Raw genomic sequence first — 18,396 nt, forward strand, 5'->3', positions numbered from 1 at the left:
CCAAGCGAGGTGACTGTAGTTTATGTGTGATTGAATCATAGCGTGGTATATAAGAGGCTACGCTTTGGGGAAAATTTATGCTACTTTCTTGGTTATTAATGTTGTCTGTATACTAACCTTGAGAGTGTTCACCAGCACCACCCTCAACCATAGCGGTGGACGTGGAACGTCCTGTGTTACCGCCAGCGTCACATAGAACGTGATCAAGAGCGAGGGCGAAAGCTGTGCTAGAACCCTCTTACGCTACCTATGGCTTCAAGACTGCCAGAACCGAGACCCCTGTAAGCTACAAGCAGATAAATGAAGGGGAAATGAGGGTGCTCGTTATAATACATAATGGAAAGAAGCCAACAGTCTGTGAGGCCAAGGAAAGCATTGGGGATAGTACTCTGTCTTTTCTTTTTTCTTAATTTCTACTTCGATAATCACATAAATTAGTAATCTGTTTAGGAGAAAGATAAATAAACACGAAGTAGAAGGAAAAACAACGTGCCGATGGTGGGAACCGAACTCACGACCTCTGAATATCGCGTCCGGTGCTCTTCCAACTGAGCTACATCGGCCGCTGTCCCACCTGCTGCTTTCTTGGGTATTAATGTTGTCTGTATACTAAACTTGAGAGCGTTCACCAGTGCCACCCTCAACTATAGCGGTAGACGTGGAACGTCCTGTGTTACCGCCAGCGTCACATAGAATGTGATCAAGAGCGAGGGCGAAAGCTGTGCTAGAACCCTCTTACGCTACCTATGGCTTCAAGACTGCCAGAACCGAGACCCCCGTAAGCTACAAGCAGATAAATGAAGGGGAAATAAGGGTGCTCGTTATAATACATGAAGGAAAGCAGCCAACAGTCGGCGAGGCCAAGGAAAGCATTAGGGATTGTACTTTGTCTTTTTTTTTTATTTTTACTTCAATAAATACATAAATTAGTAAAGTAATCTGTTTAGAAAACTGCCCAGATGTCCTAAGAGCTCTTATGTTACTGCACGTTTCAAGTGTAGCTGTGCAAAATATTATCAGAAAATTTTATTCATGAGAACAATATTCCTAGGTCTGTATCCTATGTACAACACTATTTACAACCAAGATGAACTCAGTAGCAGTACCAAAGTCCACCATATATTCAATTTGTGTGGATAACCTTCAGATTGCCTAGCACTTGCAAAAGGTGAATGCACAATGCTATTGAATTGGGTTTTGTGAAAGTGACTTCAAATGTTTTGCTGCAAAAAGCTTCAGTTAAGCTTTTCTCATTGAAGCAAGGAGCACAGCCTAATCCTACTTGCTATTTGGACGGAACCCAATGCCTTTAAAATCAGAACTCGTTTTAGTGTCACTTTGGATTTCTCCCAAATTATAAATATCCTTTAAGTGTCACATGTTGGGGCTCCAGCATGACTGGCCCTTTAGGCATGTGTTTTTAAGCAGTACATTCAACTTGAAGTTACAGGTGTACAATATATGGTTCAGTGAAGTTGTCTTAACTGAAGCTATTAGACTCACATACCTTGCAAGAGGAGTGTATTGAATGAGAGCCAAGTCGGCATAGCTGTTAACAGAAGAGCCAACATGTGTTCTGTACAAGCGCAGTAAGGTAAACTGGACTATGTAAATATTTTGTACGTAGATATCTTGAAGCTGGTAGAGAGTGAACTAATAAAAAATGGTTTTCCACATTGGTTAACACAACCATGGACAATATTTTGCACGTGGTAAAGCCACCCCTTCGCAGCTTGCAGTCTTCCACTCAACACTTAGAACGCCTTGTTGAAGTTGTTTTATGTTGCCTTCTCATTGTACATGCGCATCTTTACATGTAACTTCAAACTCGGGAATCCAGGAAATCATTTTTTGTTAACTATATGATGCTGTGGTCACAGTAAACTATATTCCTTTTAAATTCTGAAAGACCAAAAGCTTAGAAAAGTGCATTTAATAACATTTTATTGCAAAAACCAGTGGTCCACCAGCCACAACAGTCAGACCTTTTAAACCTGTATTCCATAAAACATAGTATAACGCTGCCTTTATTTTATCTTCCACACTAGACACTTCCTCCTTTCTGGCTTTTAAATTAGAAAAAGTATTCTCTCTCCTTTTTCTTTCTTGCACGAGTATCATGCCAACCATTTTCTTGCTAGGAGAGAATGCGATTGTCAAAATTTCTTCTCTTTTCTGTCTTAGATTTTTTAAAAGAAGTGAAGCTAATAAATGAACTCTCACCTATTTTTAACAGGAACTGCTTTACCCAGAGTTTGGCGCATGATGGCTTTAGGTGCCTATGCGTCATAAAACACAACACAACATTCCAGAAGTGTCTCACCTGTGGTTGTTCCTTACATATACACGATGCCATTCTGGTAGCATTTTTTGGCTCATCAATTTTGTCCAGCATTGTGTGGCTAGGTTAAAGAGTTTTTGGAAGTGTAAGTCCTCTTCAGTGCAGTTGAGTAAAATGATGAGGATGTGTAAACCAGAACAGCTCGAGTTGCTACTAATGTGCTTATGTGCCTGCTACACTAGTTATAAGAAGGCTCTGCAAAAATGTAATAAGTGAAACACTACACTACTGCCTCACCAGCGCCTTCTCCCCTCAAGTTGAACACAGGTCGGAGCGCCAGCGGCGACAGATGCACTCCACTTGGGCTCCGCAATTTTCTTATCGTAACCCCGGACAGTGCGACTCCAGCATACTATCATCAATGCTACTGGAGTCCTAACGTCGGCAGGATTCTATGGACACCATTGCGAAGTACGTACAACGATTTTTGACCATTTATGGTCGATTTGTTCTGCGACCACGTCGTATGCTCTGCTAGGCCTACCGCCCCTCGCTGCGGCTGCACCGCCAGCTGCATCGGGCGCCGAGCGAGCCCACGCGCCGCCTGCCGCCATGAAGGTGACTGTGGAGGGCGTGGAACTAATGCCCGAAGAATTTGCAGCTAGTGAATGGCTGACTAAAGTGAACAAGCTCCGGGAAGCTAGAACAGTGAAGGGGACACCCGCACCCGAAGTTCCCGGCTCTCAGGATGGAACACCAGCGTCCCAAACGCCCCCCCGATGCTCCGGCTGACGGTGAAAAGGTAGCAGATGCGCTTACGCCTCGCCAATGTGGACGCCAACTCGCTAGACGCTCGGTTGCTTCGAAGCAGCCCCGCTTGCCTAGCAACACGCTCAAGCTCATCGTCCGCTCCAGAGGAGGATTACAACTCTACAAGACAACTACATTTCAACTGCTCGAAGCAGTCTGCACGGCAGCAAACCTCAACCGCGATTCCATCCGGCATGAGGACCGTATACAAGCCAACTACCTACAAAGCACTTTTGCCTACTGCACACCAAATGTCGAACGCGCTGAGTGCCTCATACGTCTTAAAGAGCTCGTCATCGACCAACGATCGTACGGAATATCAGTGTACTGTGCACCAGACGACTGTTCAGGAAAAGGAGTGATCTGAGGGGTTGATCTCCGTCTCGATCATGCAACTATTCAAGCAGAACTCCAGGACAACCGAAACCCTCCTATCGAGAACTTCAGAAGACTCGGCAACACCATTGCCGTGCTGATCACCTTCGCCCAACCTCAGGTCCCTGCATGGATCTATTTTTGTAACAGCAGACACCGCTGTACCATCTTCAAAAAGAAATATGAGGTATGCTACCGCTGCGCCGAGCTCGGCCACCAATCCGACGTATGCGTGAGCACAGTTACCAAATGCCGAGGCTGTGGGCTTCCCAATCCGGCCAACGACCACTCCTGTACGCCGACCTGCCGTCTCTGCAGGAAAGAACACCTCACGGGCGACAGCCGATGCAAAGAAATATTTCACACTCCCTACGCCGTCAAGCGCCGTCAGTGGGAAAATCGCAGACAGGCTGAAGCTGCTAAGCAACAAGAACAAGCCTCCTCACGCCGGGTAATTTTACAACACGCCAGCCGCTGGGACCGCCAACGTTCCGGCAGCAATCAACGCAGTCTCAGGGACCGCTCGGACTTCTTTCCACCCCTCGGGCCCAATGCCTCAAGGCTATCATCTCGGACGTCATCCAGAACGCGGCCAGGTACGCCTGCAGTCGTCCAGCAGCAGCAGCAGCAGCAGCAGCAGTAGCAGCAGCAACCTGCTCCACCGGGGCAGCTCCAGGGCCCGGCTCCGCCAAGACCGCCATCGGCTCCACCTCAAGCGGTGAGTGCGCTAGGAGGGACTCCCACTTCTCACACACTCGAACAAGCCATTACACACCTCACGGCCGTCGTAACACAACTGGTTCATAGAGTCGAAACTATCAAGAAACACTTAGACGCTCCTCCTCCTACTTCCCCCGCACCAACTGGCACTGCCCACAAACGTAAGGCTCTTGCCGCGAGCGATACGCAAACGGAAGACATACACACACAGATAGCGCGCCTCGAAGCACAGAGCGTCTTCTTTCAAGGCCGTATCCCATCGCTGGAAGAACATATTGAGAACTCCTTTCGCACCCTCAGCTCTCAGTTTGCTCTACAGCTAGAATCTATACAAACCGTCGAAACCGTGAGTCTATACAAACATCGAGAACTATGTCGTAGAGCTTACACACCAAAACTGGCACAATATATGTGACCAGATGGATAAGGCTTCTAACACCAGAAGCACCTGGAAACTACTCCGTCACCTCCTCGACCCTGAAGGGAGCAAGTTCCAAGCTCGCCAGCAGCTCCAGCATATCTTCCACCAATTTCCCGGCACCTCAGGCCCCCTCAAACAGGAGCTAGTAGTTACCTACATCCGCCCAGGACCAGTGAAATCTCTCCCTCCTTATCAGGGGAAGGAAAACGTTCGTTTAGATGCTCCCATCACTTTACCGGAGGTACGAGTCGAGCTCAGTCGTCTCAAGACAAACTCAGCAGCAGGCCCGGACCGGATATCTAACCGTATGCTTCGGAACCTCGACGACGCCTCGATTCATGCTCTCACAGACTTTATGCAAAAATGCTGAGAGCGGGGAGCCATCCGCAAGAGTGCAAATGCGCCAACATCGTGCTCATCCCCAAGCCGGGCAAACCACCTATTCTCTCGAACCTCCGCCCCATTTCTCTCACGTCCTGCGTGGGAAAACTATCGAAGCATGTAATTCAGACCCGTCTTCTTCATTACGTAGAAGAACATCACCTACTTCGACCACACCTTGCGGCCCCAGACATCATGCTCTTGCTCAAGCATCAGGTGCTGACACATAGCACTTTGGACACCAAAGTCATAGTTACTCTAGATGTCGCGAAGGCCTTTGACAATGTCCGGCACGAAGCCATTCTACAGAACCTCCAGACCCTAGGGGTGGGACAACGAACGTATGCATATATACGCGACTTTCTCACGAACCGCGTAGTGCAACTTGACACCAGCTCAGGAGATCTTTCCATCATCTCTCCTGGAAGCCGGGGTACACCCCAAGGTTCAGTGCTTTCCCCACTCCTGTTCAATATTGCGCTGCTTGGCCTGCCCAATCTTTTGGCAGATATCCCCCACTTGCACCACAGCCTATATGCCGACGACCTCACTCTGTGGATTACACACGGCAGTGACGGCCAGATCGAGGAGACTTTGCAGACAGCCATCGATCACGTTGGTGCCTACCTGGCCACGGGTAGGCACCATCCTGCTCGGCCACCAAGTCTGAGTACATCATTGTCCCAACCCAGAGTAGACGCCTCAGATCACCTCTGGCATCCTTCAATCTGCAAGTACAGGGCACCCCCATACCCCGTACCGACCGAATCCGTATCCTGGGCCTTCATCTACAAGATAATGGAGGAAACGCCACTACTCTTCAGCGAATAGATCAATCTGTAATCCAGATCAGCTGCCTGGTCAAGCGAGTCGCCAACAAGCATAAGGGCATGCGCGAATCCAACCTTTTGCGCCTCGTAAAAGCCTTCGTTTGTACCTGCATCGCCTACGTTGCCCCTTACCTTTGCCTCACGCGAACAGATCGGGAGCGACTGGATGCATCACTGCGCAAGGCATACAAGACAGCATTGGGTCTACCCATGTCCACTTCCACCACCAAACTGATGACCCTCGGGATCTCCAACACAGTCGGCGAGTTGATTGAAGCGACTCTAAACTTCCCAATATGAGCGCCTCTCGCTGACACATGCGGGCCGTGCAGTACTGAGCCAAGTAGGAATCACTCCTCTCAGGGCAACTTCTACGTATATGGACTTCACGCCTGAGCAGAGACTCAGTCTTCGTTTACCTCCGCTTCCCAAACATATGCATCCAGAGTATCATACAGAGCGCAGAGCCGACAGAGCTCGGCAACTCCACAAACGTTTTACCTGTCGCCCCGACGTTACATACACAGATGCCTCCCACCGCCCTCGTCGCCCCACTATGGTTGCGGTTGCATTGGCACCGCACCGAAACTGGCACAATGCCTGCAGCGTTCTCAACACCGCAACTGTTACCACCGCAGAAGAGGTTGCCATCGCGTTAGCTCTGACTGACCCCTCCACCAAAGTAGTCGTTAGTGATTCCCAACAGGCAATTCGTAACTTCGATGCAGGTCGTATATCCCGACAGGCGCACGCTATCCTCCGATCTCTCCCCTTACCGTCTACACCTCGTCTTCTCATATGGGCCCCAGCTCATGAGGCACTCAGCGGGAACGCACAGGCGCATGCTCTAGCCCGAGAACTCGGCTACCGGGCAGAGCACCCTCCTCAGCCTGCCGCTTCCTCTGACACTCCCCAAGGCACTCATTTACGCCTTGTTACATACACGGACATCCTCCAGCATTACCGGCTCGAACGGTGTCTATACCCTCCTGCACACCGGGAACTATCCCGGCGCGAGGCCGTCCATTGGCGCAAAATACAAACAGGAACCTTTCCAAACCCATGGCTATATAGCAAAATTTTCCCAAATCTTATTGCACCTAGTTGCAAACACTGCTCACAACCAGCCACATTCATTCACATGGTGTGGACATGTACACGACACAACGCAGACAATACAGCTACAGTGGATGCGTGGGAGTCCCTCCTGCATACCACCGAGCTCGCCCAACAGCGCCAACTCATTTTGCGCGCATTGGAGGCCGCAGAGTCCCAAGGGATCCCTGCTGACCTTCTCTAAGCAGTGCAACCAGTCTTTCGGCTGGTTCCCTTTCTTTGGGAGTAAATAAAGAGTTTATCATCATCATCATCATCCCCTCAAGTTATGGTTATTTGAGTGTTGGTTCATCCTGAGCTTTACTTCTGGCCTGGAAAGTGCATTCCTTCTTTACTAGTGAAGTTTCAACTTCATAGCTTTGTGCGCGTAAATGAAAAAAAAAAGAACCATGTAATCAAGGAGCGTACATAGCATGAAGACGGTGACTGGGTCAGAAAATGTACCTACTTGACCTGCCACCAAATGAGCTTTATAAAGAACATATTGTTAAGAGGAATTCCTGAGCGACAAGAGTGACACTCCAAAGTCAGGAACACCATCGGAAGACCAGTGCACACACCAGTTCCAACTTCAGCATCGTCTTTGTTCAACATGATACCCTAACATCCTTGTTGTCTTGCGGCATTTCGGCTAGGCACTGTAAAACTACCCCCCGTGAGGCAAGCACAGTCCGGCTGCTTGCTAAAAAAGCAGGAACAGTAGGGCTTAAGACGAGTGACATGGCTATTTTTGTTTGGTGGTGCAGTGGAGTCTCGTGTGAGAGACGGGCATGCTTGTAGGTCACGTCACTCATTTGCTGCAAGATGCAGTGGGGACACATAATGAGACATGGGTTTTATGCACAGGCCCACATGGTGGGCCATCTGGGCACATGTTGCGTCAGAACAATGTATCTTCACACAGCACGAGCATGGTGATGGAAGGATCGGAGTCGTCATTGCACAGCTAGTCAGTAATGGGTCGCAGGGAAGGGTCAAGATTGTTCGGCGCTGGCATTGCAGGAACTCCGTATCGTACAAAAGTAGTCGTCAGCAGTATGGTCAACCAATTCAGGAGGATCAGTGGGATGATGGGACAAACAGTCAGCGTTGATGTAATCAACCTTTCTTGTAGACAATAGAAATATGTGTTCTTTTAAACGCAAGGCCCAGCGATTTAAGCGCCCGGTAAGATCTTCAAGAGATAACAGCCAACACAAGGCATGATAGTCTGTTGTATGCTGAAGGGCCTCCCATACAAATAAGGGCGGAATCTAGTCAACGCTCAAACAAGTGCGAGGCATTTTCATTCCATAATGAAATAGTTGTGCTTGGAGGGAGATAGCAAGCAGCTGGCATAGGCAATTACACGGGAGTGGTCATGCTGGTATTGGGCAAGGATAATACCAATAGGCGTTCTTCTGTGGCATCGGGCGACTCACAGAAAAGATTTCGTGAAAGCTGCTATAATTTGAAACGTAATTCACAATGATGATCGAATATTTAGGGGAATCCCCCAAGGTGGAGTAAATTTGTAATAAAGGAGTAATTACTCGTTGGCATCCACCCAAGCGCAGCCATACGGCTACAAAGGAAAGCTGTACAGCTTCCTCAGAAACTTCGTAGTTAAAGAAAAATTCGTCCTGATCCGGGAATCGAACCCGGGACCACCGCCTTTCCGGGGCATCCACCCAAGCGTACCGTATGGCTGCGCTTGGGTGGATGCTAATGAGTAATTACTCCTTTATTATTATTCACAATGATGTCATCTTTTAGTTTCACCGCACTGCTACAATGCTGTGAGGAGAAGCCTGAGGCTTGTCGCGATTTTAATAGTAGATTACGTCATAACTTCAAAAAGTACCGCAAAACCCTTCGTGAGCTTAATCTACAATTTTCATATATTCTGATGCGTGTATCTTGGGAAATTGCACAAAAATTCAGTTTATTCTATTAATTTATATTCAACTCGAGGTTGAAGGACCTCAAGGATAGCTTGAAGTGCATAAGTGCCCATACATGGCAGCAGTTTTTCCAGAGTAAATTACAGTGCAAGCTCACATCAATTTAACATCAGTTCGAACAAAATCTAACAAAGCGAAAGGCCAGCTTTGGCTGATTGAATGGGCCAGCAGGGCAGCAAAGGCCGCTGGAGTCCTGGACTGAGGACCCAACCACGGGAGCTCTAGATTATTTTTCTTTTTTGCATTATATAAAGTTTTCTCTCTCTCCCTTTCTCTAACAAACTTCAGAATACAATAATTAACAAAACAGTAGTTCTCCATGGAAATTCAAAGTATTTGCATTATGCCTCAATGCACAATGAAACTTTTAAAGCACTACAGAATTCTAACACATTAGTCCAACTCTAATCGCAAAGTGAGCATGGTTATTGAAACATAGGTAGCTCATTTGGTTATGAAATACTGTTGCAATTTTTTTTATTGAAAGTCTCAAAATATATTTCCCTCTTTTCATGGTAATTGAGAAGAAGTGGAAGTAGGTATTGTAGGGATTGACAGAGATCTTCGGTACACCAGTGCGGTACAAACCACTTGTCACAGCTGCGGGTGCGGTCGTCGTTTTTTTGTTTCCTTAAACATGCGGAGCTCTTTAAAAATGTTTGAAGGTCATTGTTTGCAAAAATGAAAGTATACATTAAGTGATAATCTAGGTAATATTGTGCTTTTATTATTTGATACTTGAGAAACAGCGCTTCTGTCGGATGGTAATACGATACATTAGCAATACTCCGAAGAGCTTTTTTTCTGCAGAAGAAAATTTGCATTAATGTTACCGATCATTGTTGTTCCCCAAACAAGCGAGCAATAGTTTAAATGTGAATAATGCATGGTGAATGTCAACTTTTATTTTTTCAGGGAGATAATACTGTCATCTGGCAAGTGCATCCGCAGCTGATGACAGTGATTTGCGCAAACAATCGATGTGTTTCGACCGTGCCAGGTCAGCCGAAAATTTCACTCCTAAAATCCTATGTTGGCTAACAACTTCAAAAGTACCGTGTGTTAAAAGACAATATATTGCAGCCTGTTTGTTTCTTGGTTTAAAAAGTATGGTTTTAGAGTTATTTGCATTGATCTTAAGACCATTGGCGCGGGACCAATTGATTATCTCAGTCATTTCAGTTTCCGCTTTTGCAGCTACTTCCTGTATGTCATGACCAGAAACAAACATGCTGGTATCATTGGAATAAAGAACACAACAGGCATCAGAATTGGGTTGAGCAATATCGTTTAAATATGCATTGAAAAGCAGTGGCTCCAATAGACTGCCTTGTGGCACCCCAGAAAAAATTACTCTTAAAAGATGAGGTTTGACACTCTGACACTCTGCTTCCGATCACTCAATATGATTCAAACAGCACCATAGATGCATTACGGGTACCATAAGCACTAAGCTTTTTCAACAGAAGTTTGTGGTTCAGAAAATTGAAGGCCTTGCTAAAATCTACAAAAACACCCAACGTAAGCATTTTGCACTCAGTGTTTTTGATGATGAGTTCTTTCATCGTTAACAGTGCTGTTTCAGTCGATTTGCCTCGACGGAAACCATGCTGATACTCTCTTAGTATAGTATTATGTTTAGTGAAGAATTTTTCTATGCGTACCAGCAAGATTTTTTCTAAGCCCTTTGAAAACACGGGCAATATAGACACCGGCCTCTAGTTCATAACGCCATTTTCTTTACCGCCTTTAAAGATGACCGATACTTTTGCTTCTTTCATGCGACTTGGGAAACAGCCAGTTGTAATGATTAGGTTGAAAAGTATACTAGGTGAGGCGAGATAACGTCAGTTACGAACTTGAAAGGGTTTATCTGAATATCTTCGACATCGGTTAAGCTGGTATTTTTCAGGTTAAGGAATGTGCTACAAATTTCAGTTTCGTCCATTGGTTCGAGGAATATGGTTGCATTTTGTTCGTACCTGGGCATTGACCCTGCATTCCAGCTTCATTTCGGCTTTCAGCTTCCCTTTAATCTGTGCTCTCTACAAGATGCGTTCATTGGACTGGTCTGGAAAGCTTAGTAAAAGCTAAGCTTTCTTTGTTTCTACCGCGGCATTTTTGCAGCCGCAACACTATTTGATTGAGTTATGTGAAAGAAAATCAAGAGGTTGAAAACATTTAAGGTTTAATTTTAGTGCATGAAATTTTTTGTCCTTGTGTTGCTGAGAGGTTCCCCTATATAATTTTTACCTTTGCATGCAGGCTCATCCTAATTTCATTGTGTGGCTATAATGCATAATCTACATCACATCTCTTCAGACGTACATCACATGTGCTTATGTAATCACATTTTTTTGCAGGCGCCGATGTTAAACTGAGTAGCGTCGATGACCGCTGGGCCGTCCTGGTGGTTACATCAATCATGCATCGTGCCCAGCAGCTGCGGTCTGCTTCTGAATTAATATTTGTAGACTCTGTGTCATCATGTGACAAAACGGAAAGTATAGTCACCTCTCTGCTGACTGCTACTAAAGCTGGTGCTGTGCCAATCGCCGTGATCATCCACAGTGAGGAGAGTGCCGAAGGATACCAGATGGCCTTCAGCTTGTTGAAGACTTCCAGTTCGTGTTGCTTTTGCAACGAGGAGGTAAGATAACATTCTCTGGGCTCTTTTCGATTTCTAAACATGTACAGGTTCTGCAACTTTATCGAAACCGTTTTGAAAAATTCTCTTGTCTCAACCAGAGACTCATTTGCACTGAAACCATGCACGTTGACACTTTTGCTACATTGTAGGTTTGACCATGTGCTAACTTGATTTGGCTGCACATAATGATAAATGGTAGACCAGAACTGTCTGTGACGAGATTAAGGAGCAGTACATGCCAACGCAGAGTTTAGGGCAGAAAGCAGTTGTGGCACCACTTGGCGTCGCTGGAGGAAAGTGCCACAGTTCTAAAATGCTCAGGTAATCACGGCACATTTTTGTAATGATGCTAAATGGCTCAACCGCTGCCCTTGCTGGAAAATTGGCGTCTGCGGTTTTGTTCCTTCAGTCTCGTCACTGGTTTTTCACCATGTGAAGCCAAACCAGGTAAGCATCATTGTAAGACTGTCTACACAGCGAAAGGGACAACAACGTGCAAGCTTTCTGTACAGTTTCACCACAAATGTGTCTCAGGTTGAGGCAGGTTCATTTTTCAAAATGGTTCCGATAAAGCTGCAGAACACTGCATAAAGCTATGTGAAATTGCCATGCTCTTAAAATGAGCACATAGTGCACATCAGGGTGCTGAGCGACAGATTCTGTGAAAGTAAAATGTGCCGTTTACATTCGTGGCTGTAAGTTGCAAGCTTGCTGTGATCTTATAAACTACAGCCAATTAGCATTGCAAGAGCAACAGTCATTTCTTTGTATTTTGAGTCTGTCAGTTTCACTGTTGTGTCTGGCGCCGAAGGGATAATTTCGTGATACCAGTACTGGTAGTGATTCTCACGATGAGGCTATAAAACCAAGCAATGTTGAGCCTAAATGGTGCCCTCCTCTGTTCAGCTGTCTGTCTGATGGTATGGAACTGCAAATGTTTTAACGTTTGCATTGGTTTCTGTTGTTGCCCTTGCTCTTCATACACTACTGATGATGGTTGGTTTGGGCGAACTTTCGTTACAATATGATGTCCAGCTCTTATCCTTTTCCTCCTATTCACTTATGGCATACTTCCATTGGCAGTCTGGAGCTTTTTATAAATCTGGGAAATAACAAAATGTCTAGGGATTTTATCCTTATGGAACCACTGACACTGATGATCTGAATCTAAGCCTCCCATTGAAGGAGCTGTTCGGTTTAGTGGAGTAAAAAAAGCTGTTCAGACCACTGACAGGAATTTGTCATTAAGGTTGTAATAACACTTTGGCTTGACCAGGTCTATAATACAAGCACGCTGGCTATTTTCTTAAGTTCATCAAGCAGTTAGAAAGTTTGTTGTGTGGTGGTTGCGGTACGCTTGAGGCAGCTACTATAAAGAAAATAATGTGGTAGCTGCTGGTACAGTTGTGCACCGTTTACACATGGTTGCAGCTGCACTTTACAAGGAAATTTGTTGAAACAGCTGCTCCTTATTCTTTTAAATGGCTGATTTCCAGTAGTTTGCTTCTGCATTTAAAGAATGAAGGTGCAGCCATTTTTCAGTGGGATGAAGAATATTACTGATGTCTTAATAGAAACAAAATATTTCAACCTCGCTTTGCCCAAGTATGCATAGTACAGCGATCCACATACCTGCTAAGGATGCTCCGGCGAAACACTTTGGAGTATGCTGGCTGGCATCAATTAAGGATCACCTCTGGCTCCATAATACCATTTCATGCATGGACCTTCGTATCCACCCTATTTTAATTCTCGTATCTTGGAAAGCAACATTAGGCCTAAAAAGGCCTATTCCACTGATGAGCAACAGAGCCTGTCTTTTAAGGGCTTCGTATAAATGTGGGAATACTTCGCTTCCACATAATTCAGCAGTACGTAAACATTGCAAAGTTCGCTCATTCTTTGGTTTAAATCATCCCATGATGAGGGTCCAGTGCAGAGAGTTTTCACGAGTTAAGTGGAGGCAAGGTTTCCATAGTTTGACCATGGAAAGCAGTCTTAAGAGTGATTGTATTTCTGTGCATCAGACCTCTGGTCTGGCATATCATTTATCATTTCTGTGTTTTGCCATATCAGCATCAGCTGCCAAGATCTCTGTGTTGATGATTCTCGAGGACACGTGACATTTATTTGTTTGCCTTGTTACTTTATTTAGAAAATTCTTAATGTTATGAAACAATTATTGCGTGTTACGTACCAAGTGGAAATTATGGGCATTTTGTGGCATTTGCATCTTCAAGGTTTGGTAAGCATCCATTACAACTATTTCACTTTTTGGAATTGGTTGTCTGCCAAAACATCTATTTGAACAACTTGTTAAAGGCATTGCTGGATTTTTTTTTTAACTGCTTGCACATATTTACTGTAGTCAGGGAGAAAAATGTAACAAGCAACAAAAACTACATAGTCACAAAGCGTTCATGTGCAGTAATTGCTGTTTAAACTTCTTAACATGCCTGTGCAAACATAGGCATGCATTGAACAGATGTGCACTTAAAAGGGGACAGAGCTCTTGAAAAGCTGAAAATTGCAAAAACTGCTACTTTTTAAAAATGACGTCATGGAAGCCTATATCCCAACGACCCTTCATACCTAGTATGTAGTTTATTCACTCCCTGTGTCATTCATTCCACTTTATAAGATGCAAATGAGCCATATAAATCCCATCTCAGTTCATTTTTTCTCATTTTCTCAAAACACAAATTTTTGATGGTGTGATGGTTTACAAGCAGGATATCTTTACATCTAGAGCGGACAAAGACAATTTTTATTGTTGCATGATCCTAGGTGTAGGCATGATACAATGTTCGTTACATATTTCTCATTTTACGCTTGGTAATTGTTATGCATGATCTAATTTGAAAGGTTTGTCAACGGCTTTTTCTTATATCAAACTTCAACAAATGTAAAATTACTAATATTACCTTGATCAAAAATGTGGTTTCTACATTGTATTCCTTATACTGTGTGTTATCTAGCCACCTGTTAATAATAATTTCCTGGTTACTTAATTATTCTCTGTTGTTGCTATAAACAAAGAGTGAAAATGTCAAACAATTTGAAAATTAATGACACATCAAAAATATAATTGCATATTTGAAATCAGCACAAAAAACTGATTGAGGCTGTGCATTTTCATTGCATTTAGCTTAAAAGTAAAAATAAATGTTCCAAGAGCCCAGTCCCCCACTTAAATTGAGCCTTGCATGATGCTAGAAATGTGCCCTTCTGTTTTCCCAGTTTCCCAAAGCCTTTGTGAGCAAGTATTCAGCTCCTGTGAAGGCGGCTCTCCAGGGGACCTGGCCTGAAGCCAGACAGCTGCTGTGCCACGTTCACACCCTGCAGGCAGAATGGCGCTGGCTCACTGCGGCCGAGAACAAAGTGCCTAAGGCCGAGCGCCCTGGACTCCTCGCTTGTTTTCGGAAGGTAGGTGGCACTGGTGTTTCATTCCTTGGTGCTTGGTGAGCTGTGTCGGGTCGATCATTTCATCTTTATGTGTATATATATGTATCATTGCATTTTGTTATTTGGTCCTACCTGTCCATTTACCAGCTGTGTATCTCCTTCTATGTGTGTCATACTCAGTACAGACGAGCCCAGGTATTACATTGAACCTGAATATTTAGAATTACAGGCTATATCAAACATGCAGGTGATTCTCTTGAAAATCTTATGTAAATGTACAGGAAAGTTGCACAGTGTATGGGACCATAATACATATCGAATTGTGCACTGCACTCCTGCAAGTAGCAACTGAGGTCTATTTTATATACCAAATTATATATACGGTCAAACGTGTTTGTAAAGAATTGAATCAAGTTTCCGGTTTTTCATTGCATCCAGCTTTTGCGCTTTAGTTTCACTTCATTTCACCATACAGCAGATTGAACACACTATGTGTGGGGAAGAAAATGGGAAAAACGCTGTGTGTGATCCTGGCTGCCCTTGGAATTAGTGAGCAGAACAGCAAAAACAGCTCAAGAACATCCAAAATTGTATACTAGTAGTACGCCGAATGCATGCTATCATTAAGAACGGCGAAAAAGAAAGGCAAACAAAACTCTGAAAACTAATACAGGAAGCAGACTTCCCTCACCTAAACTTGACATGCAAAACATTCTTTGATAATAAACTGGGCTGCTTTAATGTAAGGTTAAACTCATTAAGTGCATGTGGAAGGCTAGACTGCAGCGTTACAGACCATAAATTAGTACAGGCAGTGTGTGCCAGAGTTTACGAAACCTTGTGTAGCAAGATGGTGTGTTCTCTTTGATGTTCATTGTGTATTTAAAGGTGCACTAAAGAGCATTCTGCAAAATTTATTTTAAAGCAACAACCTTAAAGGCTTCGCTCAGTAAAAATCCAGTGCTGGCGGCCCTCCGCCACCATTGGCGTTGAGTAAAACATCACAAGCAAGGCGCTGGCAGGCGGTACATGGCTGAGCACTAACTGGACATAGGGTTGCCTGACATTACTTTTCACAGGAGCTGCCATCTCTCCTTTCACGTGGGAGAGTTACATCAGAATCAGCCTGCCAGGGCCCTCGCATTAATGCAACACCTAGGCCACTAGGGCAAGTTCATACAGCTTGGTTAAAGCAGGGCTTTATATGTAGGCTGGTAGCCTATGCTATCAAATCATACTCTTAAGGGCAGAGTCTAAGTGTCCCCACAATCTTTCCAGCTTTTTTTGTTTGTTTTGAGGTTTTTGCAAATAAATAGTTTTAGTTGCAGACAGCGGAGCAACTAAGTTAAGCCCACAGAAATAAAGATATGCTTGTACTCTTTGCTTTCATGAGGCTCAACCTCATCACTGTGCCAATGAATCTGCATTGACACACAAAGTAATGTTTATTAGTGTTTTTGGACATGATGCAAATAATAATTTGATATAGGCACTGTATATTTGTAGTTCACAGAGCTTCTCACCGAAGCAACAAGACTGGTGCAAGAACACTGCGCTGTCACTATTGCCACCACACGATTGCCTGAAACGAACTCCGTGCATTGGGTGACTCCTCCTACTCTCTTGAAATAAAAGGCAGGAGCCGAGATGTTTTGTCTGATTTTAACAGCAAAATTCGCCACTCAGGGCAATAATTTGTTGAGGTTTATAAGAATGCTTAGAGCGTGTAAATCGAGTTTCTGCAAAAGGTGCCTTCAGAATGCTCTTTAGTGCACCACTAAGTTAGTAAAGTAATGTGCTTACGTAACTGAATGTTTAAATGATGTTAAAAGGTGATATTCATAGAGAAAATCTGTTTTTTTTATAACTTGATATTTTTTCAAATAAGCCCTACGAGCATTTCAGTAAACATTATTACGAAGAAATAAAGTTGAAGTTTTGAAGGAAAAGGGAGAATTTATCGTATTTATATGCTCATTGCACCATTCAGTGCAAGGATGTCTGAGCAGACTGATGCGCGTTCCCACTCATCTATCTTACGCTGGATATTGGCTTCCGTAAGCGCGTCGAAAACTGGCGTTTTCGTCTGCGGAATGGAGACAATACGCATTCCATCCGGTTCGTAGCCCGTCAAGGTCGTCATGATTTGCGGCAGACTTTGCCCGCAGAGACGCGGCGGGCAGCTGAGTGGAGGCCTATCTGTTAGGCTTAGCTACTCGCTCGATACGCTTGAACTTAAAATCCTCGTTGGATTTTCGAAAATGATCCGACCTGCGAAACGGTGGTCTCCTCGTTGTTCTGAAGGCATCGGGAACGAGTCCTGATGCTTTTGAAGCGCTTTAAAAATCCTTATTCGCGAAAGGAGAATACATTTGGCGGAGTCTATGTGACACACGGCCGTCCTTCCCGATTGCTCGCAGCGTCAGATGCATCCATTCTGGAAATTAGCAAACTCAACTGATATTATACGAGGGCATGATAATGCTGAAAAAACGCTGGAAATACAACAGAAATCAGACATTGTAGCAGGGTACAGCATTCCTGCCAAATCTTCAACACATTTGACAACATGAGCAGGTTTGCTGTCTGCCTCTCTGGCCCACTTCTTTGTAACATATAGCAGTTAGCATGGGTCAGGTGTTCTACTGTCCTCACTGAAAACAGCTCATCCTTGTGCTTTTCCTTTTAGACAGCCATTGGTCGCACTGAGTTCAGTGCAGAAATTGGATTATAATGCCTGGTTCTTTTCTGTCTTTTGAGGGCAGCCTGTGCAGAGCACAAACTGAATTTGGGGTCAGCTCAGGCACACTGTAGGGTTCTGTAATTTCATTTACTTTCATCTATAAGTTGTGGCAGTATGAGGGGAGCAGTCTTGTGCCCGCCGCCACTCCGCTGGTGCCACGGCCTCGCTAGCGACCCGCAGAGGGAACAAAGGGACAAGGACGGGGACGACACAGTGTTAATACTCAAATGCTATTTATTGCACTTGCGAATAATACAGAGCATGCCGGCTAGCTACCTCAACTAGGTTTTCCTTGGAAGGGGCAAGGCTACGTAAGAAGGACTTGTGACTCACCAGCTGGGGAATGGGGCTGTGACTTTGGTGACGGACATTTGCACAGGCCGAGAATATGGTGGTCGTGATCTCCTATGCGTGCTACATCCTTAGGACAAAGCCATACCACGGCTTCTGCCGCTGGAGGCAATGAGAGCTTGCGGTATCTACCGATAGCTTCACTATTGGAAACCAGAAGACAGGCAGTCGTGCATGACGGGTCCTCCCTTGTGCGCCGTGTACATCGTGCCTGCTATCCCCCGGGAGACAACTGCTTGCATTGCCGGCTGGATCCAGAAGTTCCATGTCTTCTCGCGGGAATTTACGTAGACGTCTTGGTGATGCACCCATCACTGGTTGCTGCCACGACGCTGCTGAGGTGGTGGTAATCAGCCGTGGGGAAGAGGAG

The 18,396-nt window shown here is 45.0% G+C and overlaps 1 protein-coding gene across 1 annotated transcript in view; it reads left to right on the forward strand.

Annotated features, from left to right (window-relative positions):
- The window catches only part of LOC146193953 (uncharacterized), a 56,156-nt gene that overhangs the window by 7,484 nt on the left and 30,276 nt on the right, over positions 1-18,396 (forward strand). The window contains exons 3-4 of the mRNA XM_084602906.1: positions 11,241-11,527; positions 14,768-14,953. Of these exons, the coding sequence (XP_084459032.1) occupies positions 11,241-11,527; positions 14,768-14,953 (473 nt within the window). The remainder of the gene's footprint in view (positions 1-11,240; positions 11,528-14,767; positions 14,954-18,396) is intronic.

The sequence above is a fragment of the Amblyomma maculatum genome, chromosome 4, assembly GCF_055883805.1.
Source record: "Amblyomma maculatum isolate TAMU_Amacu chromosome 4, ASM5588380v1, whole genome shotgun sequence".
NCBI lineage: Eukaryota > Metazoa > Arthropoda > Arachnida > Ixodida > Ixodidae > Amblyomma > Amblyomma maculatum.